The 27,093-nt window shown below is 39.3% G+C and overlaps 2 protein-coding genes across 2 annotated transcripts; both read right to left on the bottom strand.

The window, feature by feature from the left end:
- Positions 1 to 88: 88 nt before the first annotated feature.
- Positions 89 to 22,124, bottom strand: chd1l (chromodomain helicase DNA binding protein 1-like). The gene is made up of 25 exons (XM_051947741.1): positions 21,916 to 22,124; positions 21,564 to 21,676; positions 18,993 to 19,099; positions 18,775 to 18,886; positions 18,655 to 18,686; positions 18,354 to 18,435; positions 18,108 to 18,270; positions 17,533 to 17,688; positions 17,351 to 17,443; positions 16,053 to 16,149; positions 15,778 to 15,851; positions 15,467 to 15,577; positions 14,699 to 14,813; positions 13,493 to 13,646; positions 12,722 to 12,902; positions 11,513 to 11,658; positions 10,861 to 11,024; positions 10,576 to 10,769; positions 10,363 to 10,461; positions 10,190 to 10,260; positions 9,264 to 9,378; positions 8,186 to 8,294; positions 6,821 to 7,063; positions 4,940 to 5,024; positions 89 to 1,918 (listed from the first exon to the last, which is right to left on the bottom strand). Exons 1-25 carry the CDS (start codon positions 22,007 to 22,009, stop codon positions 1,796 to 1,798), a joined length of 3,033 nt encoding a protein of 1,010 aa, XP_051803701.1. The 5' UTR covers positions 22,010 to 22,124; the 3' UTR covers positions 89 to 1,795.
- A 438-nt stretch (positions 22,125 to 22,562) lies between these two features.
- sft2d2a (SFT2 domain containing 2a) lies at positions 22,563 to 26,576 on the bottom strand. Its single transcript, XM_022200275.2, has 8 exons — positions 26,388 to 26,576; positions 26,207 to 26,296; positions 24,689 to 24,774; positions 24,442 to 24,523; positions 23,299 to 23,334; positions 23,141 to 23,199; positions 23,031 to 23,060; positions 22,563 to 22,931 (listed from the first exon to the last, which is right to left on the bottom strand). The coding sequence occupies exons 1-8, from the start codon at positions 26,451 to 26,453 to the stop codon at positions 22,892 to 22,894; spliced, it is 489 nt and encodes a 162-aa protein (XP_022055967.1). The 5' UTR covers positions 26,454 to 26,576; the 3' UTR covers positions 22,563 to 22,891.
- Positions 26,577 to 27,093: the final 517 nt, after the last annotated feature.

The raw sequence follows: 27,093 nt of genomic DNA, 5'->3' as shown, positions 1-27,093 counted from the left end.
CCCGCGAACAAACTCGAAAGGTGGAGTTTCTTCGCCCTCTGCGTGCACGCGCACCACACTTCCTTCACACACACATACACACACAGGATTTATTTCTCAAACCCTGCTGTTTAATGTCACAATAGTCGTAACTCCCGCACATGTCAACATCAGCTTCCAACACAGCAACAGAGATAAATGTTTACTTACTCCTGTTTTCACTTAAAAATAAATTATTCTTAGCTGCTTTTCAAATAATTATGGGCAGATTTTCCAATATGTCTACCAGGAATCGGCCCGGGAGGTCCCTGATCTTAGCCCAGAAAAGGCATGTAAAGAAACAAAATGACAACATGGAGATGCCAAAAACTCCAATATAATGAGACGCAAAAGGACAATAGGGCCAAATTGCAAGAGGGAGAGGCAAAAGGATCGAAACGTGACACAAAACCATGATGAAGAGATATAAAATGGCTACTCAGACATAAAAGGCAACAATGGCATGTAAGAGGGCCATAATGTGACACAAAATGATGATAAAGAGCTCTAAAACTACAAAAATGGCAGACTAAACAATTGCTGGTAGATGTAAAAGGACAGATATGTAACATAAAACTGCCATAAAGAGATGTAAAATGCCAATAAAGTAATGCAAAAACAACATATTGAGAGAAAACATCCATAACGAGAAGAAAAATTACTAAAGTGAGACACAAAACAACCATTAAGAGACGCAAAAGGATCTGAATGAGATAAAATGGCAAGAAAGAGATGCAAAACAACCAAAATGATACACAAAACAACTGCTAACAGATGGAAAAGCACTTATATGTGACAGAAAACATCCATACAGCGATGAAAAATGACAGAACGGAGACACAAAACAACCACAAAGAGATGCAAAAAGACCAAAATAAGACAAAATGGCAGCAGAGATGACAAATACGATACCCAAAATGACCATGAAAAGACACAAAATGAAACAAAAAAGCCAGCAAAGTAAATCAAAAATGACTTTTGTGACACAAAATGAGCATACAGAGATCCAAAAGGACTTAAATGAGACAGAATGCCAACAAAGTAATGCAAAATTATCATACATGAGTCAAAACATCCATAACACGATGAAAAATTAATAAAAATATACACAAAACGACTATTAAGAAATGTAAAAACACCAAACTGTGACACAAAATTACCATAAAGCGACAAAAAAATTACTAAAAAGACACAAAATAGCAACAAAGTGATGCAAACAATGAAAATAACACACAAAACAATCACTAAAAAAATGCAAATGGACCAAAACAAGACAAGTATATTGTGCTACAAAACAACTACAAAGAAATGTAAATCAACCTACTGACGTACATTTCCCAAATGTGATGCAATACAATCAAAGACACAAAAAATGGTCGAAATTACACACAAGACAGCAGCAGAGATGCCGGATGGAACAAAAAAAAAACAGAGATGCAAAATGACCACAAAAAGAAACTAAATTCATGTTATGAGAGAAATGAAGATTAAAATGGGACAACAAATAACCACAAAGAAAGTCCACATGATGCAAAAACATCTGAAGATGCAAACGAGAAGAAACAAAGCAACCACAAATCTAGTCTACGTGGTTTTCAGGTTGGGGTTTTGCTCCTCTGTGGGAGAGTCGGGGGCCTTTTACACACGTGTACACAGCAGCCCATTGCGTCATCATCCATTCACGGAAATGATTTGGTTCGTAGTGCATCTTTGAGCAGCAGACGTGATTCATTCAATCCAAGATTTAAAAATATGATTTTAAAAAACAAACACTCTGTTATCTGAGCAGATGTTGGAACGATGTCGTGTCGACTTGCTGCTGTTTGGAGAAGCAGGACTCCAGCCAGGCCGTCTGCACAGGAACCGCCTGAGAGAACTGACGCACCAGATCCTGCAGCTCCTGGTTCAGGGAAACATACAACAAACTGCAGTGGTGGAATATGACAAAGTACATCTGAGGTGCTTGTAGTGTTCTCTTTTCATGCCACTTTCTGCTTCTACTCAATGACAGAGAAATACACTGCCTGACCAAAAAAAGTCGCCATCTGTATTTATCTAAGCAAATAGGTAAGAGCTTTCTTTTGGATAATTGCTGCAGTGATGAATACGTTTCAGCTTCAACAACTTATTTAACCTTATACCTGATGCAGTGAGGAGCTTCTTATTTCTTAAACAACCATGTCAGAAGACATATCCTGTGGTCACGGAAAGGATGTCAATCTGTCTCAGAAGAGTCAAATTATTGGCCTGCATCAAGCAAAGAAAACAACTAAAGGGACTGCTGAAACTACTAAAATCAGGTTAAGAACCGTCCAACGGATTATTAAAACCTGGATGGATAGTGGTGAACCATTATCTTGCAGGAACAAATGTGGTCTGATGAGTCCAGATTTACCCTGTTCCAAAGTGATGGGGGCATCAGGGAAAGAACAGAGGTAGATGAAGTGATGCACTCATCATGTCTAGTACCTACAAGCCTGTGGGGGTTAGGGTTATGATCTGGGGTTGGTCAGGTTCAGCAACATTATGTTCCCAAAGAATGAGGTCAGCTGACTACCTGAATACACTGAATGACCAGGGGCCTCATTTATAAAACATTGCGTAGGATCCATACTAAAGTTTGCGTACGCCGAAAATACGAAAAGGGCGTATGCCCTTCGCCCCTGATTTATAAAACTTTGCGTAAGCACAGCTGCATGCAATTTCTTGATAAATCACACACCAGCTGGAAGATTACACAGGTGGATCCACCTCACATTCCGCCCACAACACACCCACATTTCACCATGAATGGTCAATGCAAAGTAACTCATGAATGTATCTGCATATAAATAAGCTGCTGATCCACGGCATTTCACGCAGCGCCGGCCGGCAGTCTTTTCACTGCTGTGCATCAGGATGAATGAATCATGTGTTGACCCAGGCCACCCTGCCACTAAATTTGCTATGATTATGTCCGATGTACAAATAATTTGTAAACTGATTGAATGTACATTTTTTCGGTTCATATAGACAAATTCATTTTCACTCGGGGGTTGTGGTGTGAAACGTGTGCCTGCGTGCCTGTACAGGGCTGATTAATGGTTGGACGCTCATCCCATTCGGCCGCATATGGATAAATAAACAAAATTCTTTACTTTTTTTGCCTTTTTACTGTGATAGTTGCAGTGAAGAGTGACAGGAAATGGGGAGAAGAGTAGGGGGAAGACATGCATAAAAGGGCCGCGGGCAGGAATCGAAGCCGGGCCACTGCGTTGGAGACCAACCCTGCAAATGGGTCTTCTGCTTTCCCCGATGAGCCATACGGGCACCGGGTGATCAGTAAACAAAATTATTTAATAAAGATCACCGCACCGGCCCCAGATGTGGACTGGCCCTTCGATCAAACGACCGAATGAAATAACGTTCAATCCGCTCCTGTTAATATAGGAACATAGTTCTGCAAATACAGTCGTCGGCCAAATGACGCACTATATGAACATCTACAACAATGAGGGTTTATGATTATCCGGCTCTACAAGTCTAATATGTGATAACAATAAAGGTTTGAGATCAATCTGGTTTCAACTGACCACTTCACCCTCCGGCACTGCCGTTCCCTCCGTCTCCAAAATGTGCTTAAGCAAGCCTCAAAGTTGGCGCACCGGTGCGCACATTCTCACGCCAAGTTTGTTTTAGAAATCACAACGAACACAGCGTACGCCACTTTCTACGCAAAGTTTGTGATTTACGCCCTGTTTTGTGCGTAAGGAAGCATCAAGAATCAAGGCTGGCGAACCGGTGCGCACATTCTCACGCCAAGTTTGTTTTTATAAATCACAACCTTTGCGTAGAAAGTGGCGTACGCCACTTTCTAGCCCTGTTTTGTGTGTACGCAAGCTTTATAAATGAGGCCCCTGGTCTTTCCATCAATGGAGTTAGTCTGCCCTGATGGCATGTTCTAAGATTCCAGGATTCATGGGGCTCACATGGTGAATGAGTGGATCAGCATGAGACGTCATTTTCACACATAGATCATTCTCCACAGAGGCCAGACCTCAGCCCCACTGAGAATCTTTGGGATGCGCTGGAGAAGACTTTGTCCGACTCTCCCATCATCAGTATAAGATCTTGGTGAAAAATTAACGCATCTCCGGACAGAAATAAATGCTGTGGCATTGTGGAAGCTTATTGAAATGATGCCACAGAGAATGAGTGCCATAGTCAAAGCTAAAAGTGGTCCAAAAAAATATCAGACTGTGCGACTTTTTTTTTGGCCGGGCAGCGTGTTGACTTCACTACATTTATCTGACAGATTCGGTCACTGCAAATACCTGCACAAAAACACACAAAAAAGAACCTCAAAAATGATGCTGCTGAAAGTGCAGCATTATTCAGTTAATCAGTTAAATGACAGAAAATCTGCAACTATTTTATCAGTAGTTTGAAGAACTTGTGACAGCATTTAGCAACAATTAACCGATAAAAGCAGAAAAATAATCAGTAGACTGATTCATACTGAAAACACTCATTAGCTGCAGATAAGAGCAGAAAATAAACCACCTCAGATAACTACAACGACAAAATCTTGGTTTCAATGATATACTAAATGTCAGTACAATGATCATCAAGTCAGGGGTCTTTCCCTACATCAAGAACATTTACTTGTATCACTTAAAGTACATTTTGTGATACTTAAGTAACATTTTCACTGCAGTACTTTTACTTGTCAAAAACTACGCTTAAAGTCTGATATTACAGCACATTTACTTAAATAAAGGATGTGAATACTTCCTCTGTCACTGATTACTGCATTACCACTTGGCGGTTAATGATGTGGAAACTCTTAACTGCCTACAATCAGGTCAAAATTTCCTTTCAAACCCCTGACAAATGAGTAAGAGTGGAAAATAAATGTCAGATTAGTGTCAGTGAAGCTCACCTGTGTGTGGATGTCGTGCTCCACTTCTGCTACTATGTGTGTGACCTCCGGACTCATGATCTCCTCCTCGTCGCCATCATAAGTGGACTTCAGCTAAGGAGCCTTGGCATTATTTTTGACACCAAACTGTAACTGACTACCTTCACCACACAGGTACACAGATGAATATCAAATTTAGAAATGATTACCGGTGTTTTAACGCGATATGCTGCCAGTTTCACCTCACACTGCAAAAACTCAAAATCTTACCAAGTCTGTTCATCCCACTCGATTTAAGATAAATTCACTTAACAAGTGACGTTTCAGCAGGACAGAGGGACTTGTTTTAAGACAATGCATCTTAAATATCTTTTTAAGTCAAACAATCTGAAAATTATCTTGTTTTAACCCTCGTGTTGTCCTGTGGGTCGAATTAACCTGTTTTAAAGTTTGAAAATGTGGGAAAAAAGTAATATTTTCACTGTGAAAATTTCCACATTTTCAAAATTTTGGGGGAAATTTTTGAACATTTTTCGGTGGAAAAAAGAAATGTTAAAAAAATGTTTCTTTAAGAAAATTCGGGGGGAAAAATTAACTGGTAATTTTTTTTCCGAATGTTCTTAATGAAAATATTAGAACTTTTACTGATAAATATGTAATCACTTTAGGTATTTTTTAAGGATATTTTGGAAGATTTTTACTCATTTTTTGAAAATATTTACAATTTTCATTTTTTTTATTTTTTAAATGTTTATTTCTTGCCAAATTTGTTTTTTAAATAAAACTTTTAAGGGAAACTTTTAAGGAATTTTCTTCCTCAAGATTTTGCAATTTTTTATAAATTTGGGGAGTTTTTTGCTGAATTTTTGGATTTTTTTCAGACAAGGAAGCAATATTTTTTGGTGCCTGTAAATGAGGACAACAGGAGGGTTAAGACACCAAAGCTTGACAACCCTGGTAAAATATAGCCTAAAATAAGTTTTTCCAGCTAATTTTAAGATCTCAATATTATAAATATTATATCTTATTTCAAGAAATCTCACCAAACCATGTTTCACTTGTTCCATTGATAGATTTTTTTCCCACTTATTTCCAGGTAGAAGTTCTTTGAAATAAGTTTTTTTTTCTAGTTTTGAGAGTGGCATTTTTTCCAGTGCAGTTCCTGAGCTAAGTCAAAGTTAAAGGTTAACCGCTCAAAAATATCCGCAAAAATATAAGTTTTACATGTAAGTATAAAGTATTAGTGGAAGTACACGAACAGGTTGCATGGAAAAATGAATTAACATCACGTTAACTCACCATCTCTGCTTTAACTTATTAATCCTCCTCTACTTAATGCAGAAAATAGAGCGGAAATTTTACCTTAAAGCAGCCTCGACGCCTCCTAATTAAAATAATTATCAATTATTAGTTGTCTTCAGCATCGTGTTTACAGCACTGATGTGAAATACTGATGCAGTAACTTAATTAAGATCATCAAACTCTTAATTTCCTGCATTCTGGTGTATTTTATGCACCAGTTTGTCTCTTTTCTGCATCAACTTTCAGAATATAAAGAAATATAATGCAGAAAGGCTTTCACATATTCTATACATATTTCTAACATTCATTCTCCTGTAGATCAGTTTTTCCCACATAATACTTTTTCTGCTGATTTAACACACATAAAGGCATGATTTACACATCTTTAGTTTGGGGAAGTGAACTGTTCAAATGTACACGTGGCACTTTTTGACATCAAACATGGACACATCCCCTGCTTGCCCTCGAAATCTACACCTCAATTACTGAAATATATGTGTTCATTTCACAGTTGTGGTTCTCCAGCTTTTCTGGTTCTTCTCTTTACACAAACATGGCTGTGACAGATTTTTAAAAAAACCTCGACATAAAGGATATGTGATAAGGTATCGGGCCAGCCTCTTCCTCTCTGATGCAGCCAGGTTGTAGAAAAACACCCGGATGCCATTCATGAAAGCGGGGAGCTGTGCGGAGCTCTGAGTCGAGGTCGAGGGTCCCGGGATTTCTGCTTCTGTTTCATCAGTCGACTTGTTCTGCGGCTGAGTTTCAGGGGAGGACGTTGAGGTTGCAGAGGTGGAAGTCTGAGGGGCAGCTGTTTTCTTGACAGTTCTGCTGTGATAGTATCTTTCAGCCAGGTTAAGGATAAACGAAGCCAACTGATATCGGTGGTTTTTAGGGTTTATGTGATTAAAAAAAAAGTTACATATTTAGAGGTTTTCTTTCCATGAAAATAACCCCTTCAAATAGCTTAGATGTACTCTATATTCTTTCCTCCTCTAGCATGTTCAGATCTATGGAGTCGCTGCCTCTTTATCGACCGCTCTGAGAGTCTCTGCAGCTCCAGCACACCAGCTCACCTACTCTAACACTGTAAAACTACTCTATGCTAGCCCAACAGCAAGTTGCAAGCATGTTTGAACTGGAAACTGATACTGAAGAAGAACAGTGATACAGAAAGCTTCACTCTGCAAGTTGACAGGATTGTTTTTTTTGCATTTGTTACAGAAAAAAAAACTCTTTAAGTCTGAATCTGTGTTTCTGAGACTATCATCAATACACTGCAGTTTCAAGGTGGAAATGTTCAGCCATTTGTTGACTGCTTATTTCACTCATAACTAGCACAATGGTCCCCAACCATCGGGCTGCAGACCGGTACCGGTCTGCACAAAGAATAAAAATGGTTTATTTTATAATTTATTTCTGGCAGAGTCTGCAGGGTGTTTTAGTCTGAAAAATGACTAAATCGTCTTCCTGTTGCTTCTGTCTGTACTTGTTTCTTGCACTTGATGTCAAATGAAGCCGCCAAAATTAATAAAAAATAAACGCCTCTGGAGACCTTCTAAGAAATGGAGAGATTTGATGCTAACACAGAAGAAAATCTAAATAAATATTTTGAACAACTGATTTATATGAAATTTTCAGGGAAGGTCAGAAATGTATCTGTACATAACATACACAAGCGTAGCACACGCCTGTGCTCAGCGGAAGGTAGTTTTTTCTTAAAGATTTCATCCGTCGGAAATCATGCAACGACTGAGCAGCCTTGAAGAAGCACTGCGCTCTCTGAGTGCTTTTCTTGGTAGTTAAATGCATGATGACTGGTCTGTAGAAAATCTCCTTGCTTGAATCTGGTCCATGGTGCAAAAATGATTGGAGACTGCTGTTCTAGCATATTAAAAACACCATATTGACATGTTTGCAAGCTAAAAAGCATGAAGTTTACTAGTGGAAGTCTTTAAAAGATACATGAATGTGGAGATGCCTCTGGAAGCCAGATGTTTCCTGATGAGCCTCTCTGTGCCGTACCAGTTGAAGCCTTTGGTGGAGTGACCAATACGAGGAAGATGAACGCTTGCTTTACGGGGAAAAGACAAAAATAGACATTCAACTGTGAGTAGGGGATAATATTATTGTTAACTGCAACCCGCGCCAGTTAGGGCTGAACGTTCGTAGCTAATCACTATTATTTAAAACCACTGAGATCATGATTATTAATTGATTTAAAAAATATTATATTTCACCTCCACATTTCAATAAACAGAGCAGTGCTTTCACTTTCATCTTTGCCTCGAAATTAGACTGAACGTAGGCTTGACCTGAACTCATTAAATCTCTTAGAGGTCAAACATAAGTAAAACTGCACTTAAATTGTCTCACTAACTGAACCCCTTCTTATTGATAAACACTATAATGTACCCATGCTCCCTAATCAGCTCACATGCATGCTAAGGTAGATGCTAGCTGGACAGCTATGCACAGAGAAGCTTCTAGTCTCCACTTGATTACTGCAGCACAGCAGCTCAGACAAGTGTGATGAGAAATGACTGTGAAAAGAGTGAAATATGTGCTTTAATGTCAGACTGAAGGCTGAAAACAAGTGATTTTATCTGTGAGGGCTGGAGCTGAGAGTTTCCTATGAGCATCTGCAACTTCAATGTTGCAGTGAATATTTTTTATGTAATTGTGAGAAGTTGGGGCAATTGTTGTAACTGCTGCAAAAGTGTGAAGTTTTTTGTCAATGGCATAAAACTGTGAAATTGTTATTAGTTCATCTGTTGTGTACAAAAGCTGGAGGGGATTTAAATTCCTGTCTCATGTGTTGTTCCTTGGTAAATGCTTTCGCTAGAATTTGTCTGGGCAAACACACAGCGATGCCAAAAAGATAATACAAAGAATGCTGCACAGTCATTACACGCTGCTTTCAAGTTGCCCCACCTTTCATTCTATTATCACACACCATCAGTATGTGTTACTGTAACTCATAGCACTAAAAACAAACCTACTAATACATGGAATAGCTTGAATATTAAGAGCTTGATTCTACCCTTGTTTCTTTTGGCTGCAGCATAAATCTTCTTCAGACCTTCATCCAGGGCAGTCAGAAAGATCCCAGAGAGGTTGTTGGCTTTGTCTCGTTGCTGCGCCACGATCAGGGCCAACTGAGGCGACAGGAAGGAGGTGGAAGCAGGTTAAGGTGGTCTCTAATCATGGTCACACTTTTGTTCGGTTGCAGCTTTGAAATTCTGCCACCACTCAAAAACCCAAAGCATGTGCATCACACTGTTGGTCACGATTACTGCAGAGAAGAATCTCATTAAAGAGGTGTGACCTGAAAGGAAAAAGCGCTTACGTCTGCAGATTGAATTTAACCTCGAAACACCCACCGGCTCAAATACGGGTGGAATCCTCCCACTCTATCTTAAATGTCATTGGTATATTTCTGAATCAAATAAACCATTTTACCTGGAAATAGAAGAGCACACACATGAAAGTGCCAGGTATTTACATTTTCTGTTATCTATGATGGCAGACACTAGTTGAACCATAATATGATGCACACTGTTTTCACCTTATAAGGTAGGGATCAATCAAATACCAGCCTATTGGATCATCTAATCTGATATTCCGCATTTTTCATCATTGTTTTTGCTGATTTTTTCTTAAATAGATAAATTAAAAATGATTTATTTGACTCTGATGCATCTCTAGTCACCACATAGTCAGCACAAGCAATAGTCTAATGACAGTGCTGGATAAATGTTGAAAAGTTTTCTATTAAATAAACATATGTAAAACTGGTATTTGCATTATTCTAAATTTTAAACATCAAGATTTTGATTTTTCAGTCATTGTCTCCTAGATTACTAATAATTAGCACATGTGAGAGTTCAACAAATGAAATGCTTCTGAGTTTTTAGTCTTCTTTGGTGAAAAAGGCAGCTGCACGTCCAGGGATTTCACAGGACCTACTTGATCTTGGCCGCTCAGTCTGGACTGTTTGTCGTCGATGGGGAAAAGCAGCACATTTCCGAGGTCCAAATCTGAAACAAATATTATGTCCACACTTTCAGTTTATAATTTATTGCTTTCAACCACACCCCACAGGTGAGGTTTATTTTCCCTGCAATCGTGACTAATTGCACCTTTCATCTTGCCAGCCAACTCGTACTGCTTTCGTGGTTCATCGGATCTCACCTCCAGCGCCGTAAACAAGCCTCCTCGGCCCCACCGGCCTGAGTCATCTGCACGGTAAACAGCACTGTGATAAATACAACATGCAGAGGAAGATGCACTGAAGAGGCGTTTCTGTTTATCAGTCTGTGACACAAAGCGGCTCGTTTCTATGGAAGTCGTACCGACACAGTGGACAATGATAGCATCTCCCTGAGCAGTGTGTGGATGAGTAACATCCCCAAGAACATAGTGGATATCGGTGCTGTCAGAGTCTGTGGAGCATATGCTGCTGTCATCTTCCTCTTCCTCCTCTTCCTCGCTGTCCACAGACTGCAGGCACCGCGACCTGTAGCCGCAGGACTCCCACCACGCCATCCTGGGTGATAAACACACCAAATGAACCACCACAAAAAAGGAAAACTGTCTATGCTAAAGATGCCTGAGTGTATCTACTGATATTTCTTTACTTTTTCTTGTATTTCTGCTCCTGCTGCTTCTTCTTTAAGTCCTCCTGAAGTTTGGCTCTCTTGGCTGCAGCCTCCTCCCTCCTCTGCCTCCTCAGCTCCAGCTCAGCTTCAGTCAGAGGTTTCCTCTTCCTCGTTGGAACACCAAGAGCCACTGAGAGTGAAACCTGTGGAGAAACAGAGATACAAAACCACTTTCAGAGCTACACTGATTCTTCTTTGTACCTCTGTTGTTATTTATCAAACCCTAAAATTTCATTTCTGTGTAACAAAATTAACTTCCATGAAACTAATCTCTGCCTGCCTGAAACTGGCTGAGATGTTTTTCTTCTAAAACTTGAAGAGGCAATAATGGCTCTTTGATTCCAACCCAAACTACAAGTGTTAACACATGACCTGATTTTGTGGTTTTCACCTCAGCCATCATGCCCTGAATAGATACTGTTTACCTGGCTGAGTGCCATGCCATCTCGTGACAAAAAGTGAAAGAAAATAAACTACACAAAAGTTAACTGTGTTTGCTACATTTAAGTCCAAAGACTGTAAGACAATGAGGATGAATGTTTTATGTCTATTAGGATGATGAATGTATTCAGTGTTGTCAAATTTGACCACATTTCCAACATATTTGTAAGTCAAAGTGGCAGAATCGTACTCCAGCTTTGTGCCGTAGAGCTCGGCCCTCTCCTGCAGATTTCTGAAATTCGGCCAGCTGCTCCTCCAACAACCGGTCAAAGCTCTTCTGGTCTTCAGAGCTGGGGTCCTTACTGTAGTCCTTCCCCTCAAAGAAGTACATGTGGTCTAAAGGAGGGAACAACGTGACGGTGAGTAGAGTTCATCATCACAAGCAGATGAAGCTATACTGACAGTTAAAACCGTTTCCAGCCTGATGAGTAGCAGGAGAAGTCTGCATTAACACATCTGCTCGCTTTTCTTTGATACTTGTGGAGGCAAATATGAGCACAGTAGAAGAAATCTGGTTTTGCTGGTGGTGTTTCTGCTTTCATGTGTGGTTAAGTTTGCAGACTGAGAACCGAAATCAAAAGCAAGATGTTTATATGCAGGAACAACCTGTTTAGCAACAGATCACACCTGAAGGGTGTAGCAAGTGTGACATAGTAAGACATCTAAAACCCCAGACAGATAACGAGCATCACGATGGAGGTTATCAGCCTATTTTTTGTTAACCAGGCAGGTTTTTTGGGTTAAAAGGGGGCGTCTTCCGGAGAAAATGGAGCGACTGTGTGTCGCCTGCTTCAAGAGGAACAGATGGTTATGCATGACAGCAAAAAGCTTTGTGACTGCAGATGATGCAAGAGAGGACTGCTGGTAGAAAATTGAACTCTAAATGCAGGTGATTATTTCTAACATGACAACTGCACATTAAAAACCTTAAACATTAGACTGACTGCATTTAGGTCCAACACTGTCCCATAATGAAGAATGAGTGAAAATCATTTTAATTTTCATCCAAATCAAAGCGAAATTTCTTTGATTTTCTGATCTGTGTTCTATTAGCTGCAGTAACAGCTGTGTAAAACAAACTTGGCAGCAAATTAGGTTTTTTGTTTGCTGCAACTGTACAGTTTTGTTCAGTGGTGCTACTAACGTGCTGCACAACAGGTTTGCAGATATAATACGGTCCTTTCGCTGAGCATCTGTATCACTCAGAGAATCATCAGGAAATTATTTGGTGAACAAGTGGAACATTGAAAACTGTGGCTTTAAACTCAACATTCGTCTGTAACCCACTAATCTAGCTTCATAGTACGACTCTCAGTTGCATTCTAACCAAGTTATGAGATTTAATTCGAAGATGTTGACCTGCTGTTGATTTTAAAACAAAGACTGAATGTAAACATACTTTGCACATCAGCTTCATCCTCCTCCTCTTCGTCCTCTTCCATCAGAGGGGTGCAGTCCTCGTCCTCTACCCACTCACTGTCACGTGATGGACCGAGGATCTTCTCCAGTTTCACATCCTGTATGGAGCTTTCATCTGACGACAACAGCTTATCGATCCCGAACTTCAAGATCTCACTGAGCTGTGCAGAACAGGAAACATGAAAAGAGAGGTAACTGAAGAAGTTTGAAAATGAAGTGGAGAATTTTGCTGGTTACAGCAAAAAATTTCTAAGTCAGGACCCACCCTTGACAGAAGGCTGGTTCAATGTGGTGTGTGATATTTATGTAATGGAGAAATTAACATTTGCTCTGAGACTCAAAACAGATATGTTTGAGAAAAGTTGGAATGGTTGGATTGAGTTTATCAGCCCGTATAGATCAGACTTTAAATTACATAATACAAGTTGTAATATGACACCCCTGGTTCTCTGCTACACAGGGTTTTTTTTGTTTGTTTTTTGTCTTCTTTTGTTTTGTCTGTTTTTCTCTTTTCCTGGTGTGAATGTATACGTTCTATTTTGTATTATCTTTATATACTCATTCCATATGTCTGTTTGTTTACAAAACTGAAAAACAGTTTGCAGTGTACGTTTGAAAGAAACTGTGTATCTGCTGACTTCTTTATGGAATAAAAACACAATTTCACAAATTAAAGTGGAGACACACACAGAGACTAGGGATGGCAGGATTCAAAGACTATCCTGTAGAAGATGGTGTTGAGTTCACAGACCTGCAGTCCTGCAGCAGCTGACTGAGCTTGGTCCATTAAAGAGAAGCGTCCTTCTTCAATAACGGTATTTGTGAGCTGCAGCTTGGATACAGCACGAGAGTACATGATTTCCTCCACAGTGTCTCTTGCCAGGAGGCGGATCACTTTCACAGGCCTGTAATAAAGTAGAGTCAATCAAAGATTACAGCTTCATACTGCACTCCTGTTAAAGTTTGGCTGATTTGAGAGAGACAGAATTAAAAAAAATAAAGACTGGTTAATATCAATGCAGTAGAGGCAGACAAAGCTACAGTTTTAGTTCAGTTTAAAGTGCAAAACCCAGTTCCCATAATGATTATTAGCTTGTTTTGTTCGAGCTTTTCTGGCCTATTCAACAACTAATATTTCAAATTTCATGAGACTAGTTTATAATGCGGTGATGTTAATGTAGTAAGCGTTAGTTGGAGCTGAATAGAAAATAAAAATGGGATAAAATCTGCATATTTGCATGAATAATGGCAGGTTGTAACATTGGAGTTATTCAGCCATACATGTTCAAACTGGAAACCAACTCTGAAGAAGAAGAATTACACAGAAAGCTCCACTCTGCAGGCTGATAAGACTGATTTCTTCAGTTTGTAACATAAAATCCTGAAAGTCTGACTCTGAATCTGCGTTTTTATTATCCCGTAGGCACAGAAACTAGTTGAGGGATTTCATTCATATTGCATCCAGGCCATCTCTATATAGTATAGATGTGCCTTTTGGGGTGCATGACCTTGACCTGATTTTCAAGGTCATAGTGAGGCACTTCAAATATTTTTTGGTTTCTGGATCATAGCTCAGAAACTACTCGAGGGATTTCATTCATATTGCGCACACTAAGCCTGTTGCTAAAGTAGATCTGCCTTTTAGGGTGTATGACCTTGACCTGACTGTTTTTTTTTATTGTAGTGAAGATGTATCATTTTGTAGGTGTATTGTCCAGTATATATTACTATTTCTTGCACTTACAGGTACTATATATAAGGCGGGGGATGTTTTAAGCGGAGCGTGTTTATTTAAATTGTCATCAGTATACCGTAGTTTCATGGTAGGACTGATCTGTTGTGGTGATGACTGCTTGTTTCACTCATAATATTCCAGCACATCTAAAAAAAACAACACAATATTGACGTGTTTACAGGTTAAAAAATTTGATCTTCACTTTGGGGTGTAATTTCTCACCTGTTCTGGCCGATCCGATGGCAACGTGCAGCAGCCTGCAGGTCATTCTGAGGGTTGAAGTCGCTGTCCACAAAGATGACAGTGTCAGCAGCTGTGAGGTTCAGTCCCACGCCCCCTGTGAAAACAGAGTATCAGAAGCTGAACATTTCATTTTTGCATCTTTTTATGAGCAACATCCGACAGGTGGGCTGGTGCATGTAAATAGTTCACAGAAAATGATAAGCTTTGGCAGGAAATGAGCTTTTTTTCTCCCTACTTTCACACACACTGCACAAAAAAAAAGAAAAGCTGCTGGGCTTTATGACACCAGTGGTACATTCTGCAGCAGTTCTTATCTACATGTGATCAGACACCTTTCCTCTCTCGACTAATTCTATGAACTCTGCCTCAGATATACAATTTGCAAGTGCATTACAGCAGACTCAGAAAAGACAGAATTGTTATGCTATCAACAAACTTACCACAGTGTTGTTTGAAAGATGCAATCTATCCCTTGCAACACCATAAATGATTACCAGCACCATGCTCAAAATAACAACTGATATCACTATTGCAGCTGTCCAATTGAAGAGGAAGAATAATGACATTTATCATGTGTACAAAAATTGACCACAACAAGATTTGAATTTTTTTCTAACCTTAGAAAGTTTTGCATCTCTGATACATAAAAAGACACATTTTGAACATTGTCAACACTTGATAATGTTCAGTTTCACCTTTAAAAGGACACAACTTTGCCTCCTGTGCACTTGTCAAGGTTTCACTCACCTGCTTTAGTGCTGAGAAGAAAAACAAAGATGTCTTTGCTGCTGAAGTTCTTCACCGCTAGATTTCGTTCCTCCCCTCGGACCGATCCATCCAGGCGTTCATAGCTGTAACCTAAACACAAAAGCTCAATTTAGGACATATTTATGGCTAAGAATGAAACATATGTTGTGATTTTGCCATTAGGTGGTACAATAATAAATAGTATAGCAGAGAACTGTAGAATTTAAAGCTCTTATCACAATGTTTGTAGATTAAACATGTGGTAAATTTAGCTCACATGTCAAAGTCAACCCTTGTTCACCCTCATTCACCTCTGTACTCCATGCAGTCCTGAAGAATATCCAACATCCTCGTCATCTGAGAGAACAGCAGGACCCGATGGCCCCTTTAACCGCAGACATGAAGAGAAAGAAGGTAAGACTCTATGTAAGGAGGCATGTTTAAAATATGACAACTACAGTGATCATCAGTAAATTGTGTGAGCATCAAGTTCAGAAGGTGTCACAGTGACTAAACCACTACAGTGATGTGGCAGTGAGTCAGAGCTGCCACCAGGTGGAGCCAAATAACCAGTAAGCCTTCCAACCCTTTGTGCAGGAAGGCCAGCATGCTGTCCAGGAGGAAAAGTTTTCCACTGGCTTCAACCAGATGCTCCCCCATCTCAAAGGGCTCCGGCTCCACACCTGGAGAAACGAAAATACAGTCACACTCACTGCATGTGACTGGCCAATACAGTTCATTCTGGTGAACACAAAGATGTACCCATAACTGTAAAAACTGCTTTAAATTTGGATCCTGCTGCAAAGAAGCTACAAATTCTAAAACAGGGATGCTTCACATGCATCTACAACCTGTCTGCACAGAACATTTAAACATTCCCCACAGTTTCAAGGTACCCAGCCAAGATTACTGTCACCAATTTATGTGAAAGATCATCACAATCTCCCCGTCTTTACTCAGTAATAGTAGAAACGTTGAGTAATGGACAGAGAGGTGTTTCATAGAATTTTAGAATGATGTTTCGGGTAGAAAATTCCATCAATTCAAGATTTTATCCTATTAGACATTTTAGTTAATTCGTGTGATTTTAAGATGATAAAGATGAAAGAAAACGGTTCCACGCTGTTGTGGTCTAGCAAAGGATGTTTCTAAATTTGTAGGCAGCTAGCTGGGGACAAGAAAGGAGTGAAGGACAGAGGGCTGAACATAAATAAAGGCTTTGTGAAACATCAGGAGCTTCACCATTGTCTGGCTGGGGTTTGCTTCATTGCGTGACCTAAAGATTTAGCGGGTGGCAGGAATTGATGAAACAGAAACATCCCACAGTTTAATCATTTGTTCCTTGTATGATTTCCAATGGATAAATCACCGTCAATTTGTGGCAGGATCACAATCATGTGATGGTCAGCGGGTACCAGACACAGTGTTCACATCATGGTTACAGCAATGCCATGCCAGCAGCTATATCTCGCAATGGGAAATCTTTAACAAATCCGTGATTATAAACCGCATCAATGCTAAAATTTAATCACTTGGTCCTTGTGGCATTTCTGACCTTCCCTGAAAATTTCATCCAAATCTGTTGTTCCGATTTTGAGTAATGTTTGATACAGACAGATTGACAGACAAATGCACGCCGATCGTCCCATAACTCCACCACTCCTTGGCGGAGTAATAAAGACAGCAAGAAAAATCAGCTTTGATTTGAACTGAGTTTGTTTATACAATTGAACTTTGTGTTTTCGTCCTGTGCTTTCAAGGCAGTTTTCATCTCATGCACTTAAGTGAAACTACTAAATGTTCTATATCAACTAGGCCATCACATGCTTCTTTATCCCATCTGCAATAACTAAGACTAGCTACTTATTGTTGAGCATATCTCACCATCAAACAGATACGGGTGATCAACACACTTTCTCAGGTTCATCAAGATGTTCAGCAGTCGGGTCTTGCTGCCTTGTTCGTTTCCAAAAGCCTCTGAAAGCAGATTTTGAGTTCATGATGATGTATTCTTCACTTAAACAGCTTTCTGATAGTCTGAACACACCACAGTGCATGACTCTCACCCAGGTCCTTCGTCAGAACTGCTTTGTAGTATTTCTTCTGCAGAGCCGACATGCCGTGATACACGACCAGCTCCGTCTTCTTAGGCAGATCGACAGCAACCTCTGACTTCACTCTGCGAAGCAGGAAAGGCTCGAGGACGCTCTGGAGCTCAGCGGCTGTAAACAGAAAGAAGTCAGATGCAGCAAGTCAGCGGTGACTAAATTAGCAGTTTGACAAGATGAGCACAGTACACCATGAGTCACTTTTAGTGGTACTTACATATTAAAGAAATAAACAGCTTCAAAATCAAAGTTGCAAAATGTTTCACAAAGGCAACAAGATAACACAGACATGTCATAAAGTCATTAGATTTAAAAGACCGCTTAAAGCACAACATGGTGAATGAAAGATCAAGAGGTAAAAACGACATTACTGGAAGAAACAAAGACAGTTTAAAGGAAACAAAAACTTAAATCAAATCAAAAAAGATTCAACATTAAAGTGAATCTGATATTTTAGAATGCTAAACAGAACTGATGCACAAACACAACTAAATCTAAACTACATTCTGTTATGTGATATTCATGCATCCTACCCAGAGCAGGTTGATTTTGCACATTGGAATAAGAGTTAACGAAGCTTTCCACGTCGTCTGCTGTGAAGAGGCTGGGCTGAATGAAGCTCAGCAGGGAGTAGAGCTCCTGCAGGTTGTTCTGGATGGGAGTCCCAGTGAGCAGGACTCTGAAACCGACTGAGAACTACACGACAAATACACAAAGAGGCACAATTAAGGCCTATCAATGATGGTACAGTGAGAAACAAACCAGCTGCAGCTCAGTACCTCTGTCAAGGTTTTGTGTAACAGCGAGTTCTGATTCTTCAGCCTGTGAGCTTCATCTACTACAAGCACCTTCCACTTCCACCTGAGGAGCAGAAGGGAGAAGTGATGATTACCTGGAAACTGGGAATTAAAGGTGAAGTACCACATTTTAGATCAATACACTTTTTCTACATTAGGCATCATTTCATTCATGTCCACCTACGACACGTTAATGCAGTATTTTCTCGACTTAATGCCCCTTTCAGTTACTCACTCAAACCTCCTTTCAAAGTCCTGCTCTGACTAAAATATTCAAACTCACCGCTTTAAGAACGAAGCATCTTTGAGACACAGCTGGAAATGACAAAATGTAAAAATTAACACTACAGTTTCAGCACAGATTTAACTTCATGTCACTTTGTTTCCACTAAACAGCATAAACCTCATATGTGGTGAGCAGAACGTTGAAGTCCTGACTGTTCGTTTCTCTCTGAATCTCAGCCCGTCGGTCTTTGTCTCCTTTGTAGCAGAGCACAACCAGAGAGGGAGCAAAGCTGGAAAAAGTGACACAGAGGTCAGGGTATTTTATAAATCGTTAGCAGATGGTGCTACCAGCAGATTAGCAAATTGATTATGTAAAGTCAGTGAAAGTGAGCGTACCATTCCAGCTCTTTCCTCCAGTTCTCCATGACAGAAAGTGGACTCAGGACCAAAAATGGACCTTTCTTCCCGAGAGCCCCCGACATGTACACCAGCAGAGAGATCGTCTGAGGGGACAGAAACCACTGCCTTTCATTGAGCATGAATTAAAAATTATGCAGTAGTAACTCAGTATATGACAATTTGCAGTAAAAAAAACACTGCCGCAGCTGCATGAAACATCAGGTGATCTGTACTCGACAGGATTTGCTTAAATTATGCTCCTGATGTGTAGTAAAATACACTGCTCAAAAAATTAAAGGAACACTTTGAAAACACATATTTCAATGTGGGGAAAAAACAAACTGGATATTTTCATTGATATGGACTGGATAATGTGTTAGGTATGAAAAGATGCTACACTGTTTGATGGAAATGAAAATTATCAACCCCCTGGAGGGCTAAATTCAAGACACCCCAAAGTCAAAGTGAAAAACTGATGTGGCAGGCAAGTCCATCTTGCTGAAATTCGTTGGCAGCAACTCAGAATGGTATTCAGTAGTTTGTATGGTCTCCATGTGCTTGTATGCAGCCTGACGATGTCGGAACAAGCTCTGAATGAGACGACGGATGGTGTCCTGGGGTATCTCCTGCCAGAACTGGACCAGGGCATCACTGAGCTCCTGGACAGTCTGAGGAGCAACCTGATGGTGTCAGATGGAACAAAACATAATGTTCCAAAGGTGTTCTATTGGATTCAGGTCAGGTGAGCATGGGGGCCAGCTAATGGTATCAGTTCCTTCATTCTCCAGGAACTGCGTGAGTTCTCTTACCACATAAGACTGGGCATGCTGAACAATGTTACAGGCAGCATAACGTTCTCCACGGCTTCTCCAGACCCTTTCATGCCTGTCACATGTGCTCAGGGTGAACCTGCTCTCATCTGTGAAAAGCACAGGGCACCAGTGGTGGACCTGCCAATTCCTGTGTTCTATGGCAAATGTCCACCGAGCTCCACGGTGCCAGTCAGCGAGCACAGGGCCCACTAGAGGACGGTGAGCCCTCCGACCACTCTCATTACATCTCTTTCTGATTGTTCGGTCAGAGACATTCACACCAGTGGTCTGCTGGAGCTCATTTTGTAGAGCTATTGCAGTGCTCATCCTGTTCCTCCTTGCACAAAGGAGCAGATACCTGTCCTGTTGATGGGTTGAGGACCTTCGACAGCCCTGTCAAGCTCTGCCAGACTAACTGCCTGTCTCCTGGAATCTCCTCCATGCTGTTGAGAATGTGCTGGGAGACACAGCAAACCTTCTGGCAATGGCACACACTGATGTGCCATCCTGGAGGAGTTGGACTGTCTGTGGAACCTCTGTAGGGTCCAGGTATCGCCTCATGCTACCAGAAGTGACTCTGACCCTAGCCAAATGCAAAACTAGTGAAAAACAGTCTGTAAACATTAGAAAGGAAAAAAAAAATGTCAGTGGCCTTCACCTGTAAACTCATTCTTGTTTTGGGGGTTGTCTCATTGTTACCCCTCTAGTGCATCTGTTGTTAATTTCATGAACACCAAAACAGCTGAAACTGACTAAAAACCCCCTCTGTTACTTACTTGACCCGATCAGTATTCCACATGTTTGACTAACTTGATGCAAACCTTAGATTAAAAAGTGTTCCTTTAATTTTTTTGCGCAGTGTAGTTTTCACAGCTGATAATGCAACCAACAGGAACACCAATGCACACCTTGGTGCAAATATTTTCATAAATGATGACTCGGTTAGATTAAAAGTCAAGGCATCTAACCCTGTAAGACCAAATATTTAAAAAAATAGCAGACATAAGACAGACATAATGTACGCAGTGGAAAAACTGACAATGTAATATTTAGTTCTTCTATTATACATATATATACATATATATATATATATATATATTACTGTGACATCTTTAATTACTCGGCTTGACAAGAACAACATATTTTAGAATGATCTGGGCGATTTTGTACATTCGTGCATCTGCATTAAAAAAATATTAAATCCCTCCCAAAAATGAAAAATTTCCTTTGGAACTTTATGCACTAGCATTCAAAATACTTGATTGGTGGACATTTTAGGGGACAAAATCAAGTCATTAGACACAGAACTCCAGAGCATCATGCGTCATCTGTCTGAAATCATTTTTTTACATGACAGATGGTGAAGTTGTGGCCCGTCTACAGTCCAAATCAACCTGTCAGCCTCCTGAATGCAAACAGCACGTTCTCACCTTTCTCTTGTCATCTGTGGTGTTGTGTAATATTATTAAAGCTGCACTTTAAAGTGGACTTTTATAGTCATAGTCAAAGGAGTGTCTGGACTGGTCCCATTATCTGATAGCCACACCTGGATTAACTCAGAATATGTCGGCAGTTCAACAGCTTAAAATTTTTCTTTGCACAACTGGTTACATTTAACACTTTTCCAACTATGAAGACAGAAATGAGATCTTAAAACTTTTTCTCTGAGTCACAAAAGAAGACCATTTTCATGCTGAGTTTACATGTTTTTGCTGAGTTGTGATCATGCATCATGACTAACTGAAGGGTCACACACCTGACAGGTTTTTCCCAAACCCATCTCATCTCCCAGGATGCATCCCTGCTGGTTGTTCAGACATTGAGTTAACCACTGGACACCATCCAGCTGGTAGGGCCTCAGCTGGATCCCTGTGAGGAGGAGGTAACAGCTCAGCTGGGACTCGTTTATAGGCGACATTATTATTATATGATCATAACTATGTGAATAAAAACGAGCAGGGGAGCCGTTCAGAGTTTAAAACTTTACCAAAGTTGTTCAAAACGCTAACTGGTAGCAGCTAACTAGCGTAGTTGACTCCATTAAACAATGAATGAGTGTACTTTGTGACTACTTGTGATAACTTGGCTGAGTTAAAAAGCCTTCGTACCTTTTAAACCCCATTTCTGCAGGTCGCTCGGGACAACGGGCGTCTTCTTCTTCTCTGCTACGCTGGTTTTTATTTTTGTTAAAATGTCTGTCATATTTTCAAACCAACAGGACTAGATGTAACGTAAAGTTCGCTTTAAAGCAGCGCTGACATGTACAGACAAGTGACACTTTACTCCGTGTTGTTACCGTGCATTTACTTCCTGGTTTGGTCACATGACCTCAGGAAAGGCGCGCGTACTTCTGGGGCTTAAAAATAATAGTAAAAACCTTTACAAATTTTAGTATTAAAATTATCTATATGTAATATATGTGCTTAACGGGTTTATTTAAATGGATTTGATAATTTTAAAACCTTTAATATTTCTTAAAAGATTGATGAAAACTTACAGAACTTAAATCTGGAGACCTGAAACAAAATTACTTTTCTAATTATTGTCAGCAAATTTAAGATATTTACATTAATCCTCATGTGACCAAATAATTTCACATACAAGTCAGTGAAGATCCCAAGAACACCCACCTGATTATTGATTAAAGCCAAACTATTTGTGTTTTACATGAATATTATTCCAATCTAACATCAGAAGACTCACGTTTATCATTTTACATTTATCCTCTCAGTGACAAAATAATGAAGATTTATTTACAAAACCTTTAAAATGTCATTTTATTGCAGATATTTACACATATTACAAACAAAGCCCACAATCATTCAAACTGGCTTAAACTGAAGTGATCAGTAGATTCAGAACCAAAAATCAATCAGCTCAATTAATGAAGCTTAAACCAGTAAACATCACTGGAGGTAAAATTAATCTTTTTCACCTATAAACAGGACAGTTGTGCAGAAGAAGAGTCATAGACTCTCTGGAGTAAAACCACACAGAAGCTGTTTCAGTGACTTCAGTAAGAGAACTGCCTCTTTCTTTTAAAAACACTTCATCCAGCCTCAAACTTCATCTCAAACTCTGGGCTCATTTCATGCAGACCGCCACCATCCGCATGATCGCCTCCCTGCAAAGCACATCACATAAATCAAACAGGCTTTGAAGGACTCTTTGATGCTGAACATTTCTGCAGATAATTTGAATAAATGGTGCAAATATTACAAACCTCACACAGGGGATGTACGACAGACTGTACCTGCAGACAAAACACATTTTAAATTGCAAATTAACAGTAATTTCCCAAATTTTGGTTAAAATTCAAGAACAATGACTCACCAGGAAAATGACAAGACCTGCAAGATGACAAATAACAAAGCAAGTCCAAAGTTCTTCCACTGTAGAAAATCAAATTATTAAAGAGTGAAGTTAATTTATTCTACAAATTTGGCACAAATACAAAAAAAAAGAGTCAAAAGTAAGCACAGATCACTCACCCAGAAAGCTGCACAGAGAGTCAACACGAGACAAGTCTGGAAGAAATGATGGGACAGAAATAGTCAACAGAACAGACTCTAAAAATGGACACTGACTGATGGGCATTCATCACTGGGACTAAATAAAGAGAATCATGTTTAGAAAGGCCATATATTCTTTTAATCTGTATTCTCTGTTTTCTATATTCAGAGTGTCTTCCTCTCCCATGTCATGGTTTTAACATATTTAGGCTAATATTAGTGCAGTCCTCACACTGCTGCTCATGATCAGCATCTTTGGCATCATATGTTTTAAGAATAGAGAAATATAGATGCAGATATTCACAATAATGATTTTTTTTCACCATTATAGTATTTAGTTTTTTTCTGGAACCCTTGCTGCCACGTTTTCACAGTTTGTTGATGTTTTTGTAATGGGACTTCTTTTTTTACATTTCATAATTAATTCCATAATTTATTCTATTGAATTTTGTTTTGTTTTTTGTCCCTCCATATCTAACATGTCTTTATACTGTACTTTTAGGACTAGGTTCCTAGACGTAGATTAAGTTTAGTATCAGACTGAAAGAAAAATTTATTCTGGAACTATGTATAAAAACATTCTAGTGAGTAAATTCACTGTTATTCACCTTTACTCAACTGTGTTATGATAAATGTAAGACAGACCTTGATTTGTATGTAATTCTAACTGTAGTGAAATTAATCAACTTCTCACTCAATACAGTCCACATATAATTTTATTATGCATTTTCATTTTGATTTATTTTCCCATACACGAGTACGTTACACTACATAGAGGAAATAATGGCCAATTTAATTTTTTCTGCTGTTATTTTTTTAAAATTTCTTTTATGGTGACTTGGATTTGCTACACTTGCTGCTGACTTTAACTTGTAATGCTTGCTTTTTCAAAAATCTTTAAATCCTTTTTAAAAACAATCTACATGCTAGTTTTTACTCTTATGCACCAAAACACTACGTCAGACTCCTCATAGGAGAAAACTTGCTCAGCAACAAAAACGGATTCTAAACAAGGAACATGAAATTCCAAGTTTCCATTATGGCTTCCTTGTTAATGTGCTCTGAGACGTCTGCGGGTCAAATGCAGATCTGAATGACAGAATTAGATTTTTGTGCACTTACAAGCATAATTGTGGTGGCCAGCGCTCTTGTTTTGTCACACATCCTTTTCAGCTGCTTCACTGGGCCCATCAGAAACATTGTGCTATTGGACAGAATAAATTAAAACTTTAAAAGTCTGTATTCAATGTGTATATACTGCACACGTCACTTATAAATACAGCATATATATGTTGGAAACAAAACCCATCAAAAACTGCTTTGACATGAGTTTTGATTTAACTCTTTGCAGGGTATTGTTGACACTGACCTGCACAGAGCACAAATGTTTCCAAAAGTGTAAAAGACGATGAAGAGAGTGAGACCGATCCTGGGGATGAACAACACACAGACTCCCTGAAAGACACACATGAAGGTGATCTTCACTCAGGGAAAGGATGCAGTGACAAATGCTGCAAAACTCTTAAATGCCTTATCCAAGATACAAGACTGGTTAAGACTGAACTGTCTCATGCTTAACACAAAAAACAGTTTTTATGATGTTCATCAAAAATCAGTGAAGCATAAAACTGAAAAATCTGACTGTGGAAGGCTGACCAAGCGACCAGTGACACAAAGCAGATTTTCTGTGTTGCTGGGTGGGGAAGAATTGGAGATGATAACTTGTGTTGGGATTCCAACCCCAATTTTAAAAAAACACATCAAAAAGATAACCAATACAATAAAATTTCACCTGAAAATTTTAAACAAATTCAGGCTCTAAAAATAACAGAAGCTGATAAATCCTACCTCCATCACATGATCCTTTCTCACATTAAATATTCCTTCATAAACTGGTCATTTGGCAGTGTCACTGATCTGAAACCTATAGAAGAGCTTTATAAAAAAAGCCATTAAGGTGTTTGGCAAAAAGCTGCAGTCATTTTTTATTATGAAATCTTAAAGAAATATCGATTTCTAAGCTTTGAGAGTTTCAAATCATCTAAAAGTGCCTTTTTAAATGTACAAGTCTGTGAATGATATGGCGCCACCGCCCCTGGGGGATTTTGCCAAAAAGAAAAATGGTATTAGTAGCACAAGGAAAGGCGCCAGGGGGTACTCTGTGAAGTAAGATTTAGAAAGTCCTCCCAAAGGCTGCACAAACTGGAATACTTTACCTATAGCTATCAGAGAAAGCTCCACTTTTGTCAGTTTTAAGAGACAGTATAAAACATGTCTGATTGCCAATCAAATGTGTGAACATTGAGGAATTCAGGCATTTTAAAAATGGGCTCTTTTATGATGTGCACTTCATGATAGGACTTTTCTAAATCAATAGCACTTTAGGGCAAGTTCAACCATGTCAGTTTTAATTTGTCTTTGTTTTACTATATTGTTTTTTAAATGTCTGTAACACTGTATTTTTTAATTTTATGTGTGGGACTATGGATGGAAATCAGCTTTGTGCTAAATCTGGTGTATTTACTGCAACCTTCTGTAAACTATTATGAGATTGTATGTTCATTAATATGCACTGTCCCGCCAAAATAAATAAATGAAAGAATGGGAGGTGAATCTCAGTTTTGCAGCCATGGATGAGCATAGTTTTAGATTATTTCTTGGATTTTTCTTTAACACTAGGAGTAGGTTTAATCCATGTCTGGGAAACTGTTTCAAGCTGCAGCTGGCTCTTTAAAGCACAACTTGGTGTTGTCAAAAGGATGAACATCATATCTTCAACATTCCTCAAAGCCAGAAGAACCAGTAAGACCACATCACCTCTCCCGGCACACTTCCTTATTACGGAGAGCAACACTAAATTTTTAAAGAACTTATTATAGATCCTTACCAGGACCGTACAAGCAGCTCCCACCACAAAACAGGCGACGAAGCCCTTCAGACGAGTCCCCCAGCCTAAAGTAGAGGCATCGTTCACTGTCTGAATGAGTGGAGCTACAATAAATTATCAATGAACGGCCCAGCTGAAGTCACAGTTCAGGTAGAGATTCACAGCTGGTGTGTAGTTTTACCTCTAAGATGGTTCTGTCATCTCTCCGTGCCTCCTCACCACTTAGAACTGACTTTAATTTATCCATCGCCGAAGATCCTTAAAAAGTCGACTCAAGAGGAGAATAAATCTTTCTGTTTCCTGGACTGAGAGAAACTTTGCAGGTTTTCCTTAAATCTGTGTGGATGGACAACAGCGTCACATGGCTGCATTGAGGAGCTGTCAGTAACTCACCTGGCCAGGTGAGTTACTTCATGAGTCATACCTGAGCAGAGCAGCAGCAGGAGGTCTCACTCTGATCACTTTTCAACGGCCATATGACTCGACCTTTCATGTTTGGTGTTTGGACTGTTAATCAGGTAAAATAATACATTCAACTGACATTTTTTTTACATTTTTGGTGAGGATCTGCTGTTTTTCTCTATGTGATATAAAGATTAACCAAATGCCTTTGATTTTTGCGACTTCTAATCAATAAAACAACAAACTAAATTCACATTTTCTCACCAGTTTACATGAGGATTTGTTGCTTTTTTGTGTCTAATAAGATGACTGACTTAACGTAATTTGACAGTTTATTGCTATTCGCTGAGGATTTTCTGTTTTTTCACCATGTAAGGTAATTATTAACTAAATAAACGATTATTGAATTGGTAATCAAATCAAACAACACATTTCATCACCATTTTATGTGAAGATTTGGTGTTTATCCTGTCCATGATGTGATA

Source organism: Acanthochromis polyacanthus, chromosome 4 (assembly GCF_021347895.1).
Source record: "Acanthochromis polyacanthus isolate Apoly-LR-REF ecotype Palm Island chromosome 4, KAUST_Apoly_ChrSc, whole genome shotgun sequence".
In the NCBI taxonomy this organism is placed as follows: Eukaryota; Metazoa; Chordata; class Actinopteri; family Pomacentridae; genus Acanthochromis; species Acanthochromis polyacanthus.
The sequence above is the reverse complement of the archived record's forward strand: the minus strand, read 5'-3'. Positions and strand labels throughout refer to the sequence as shown.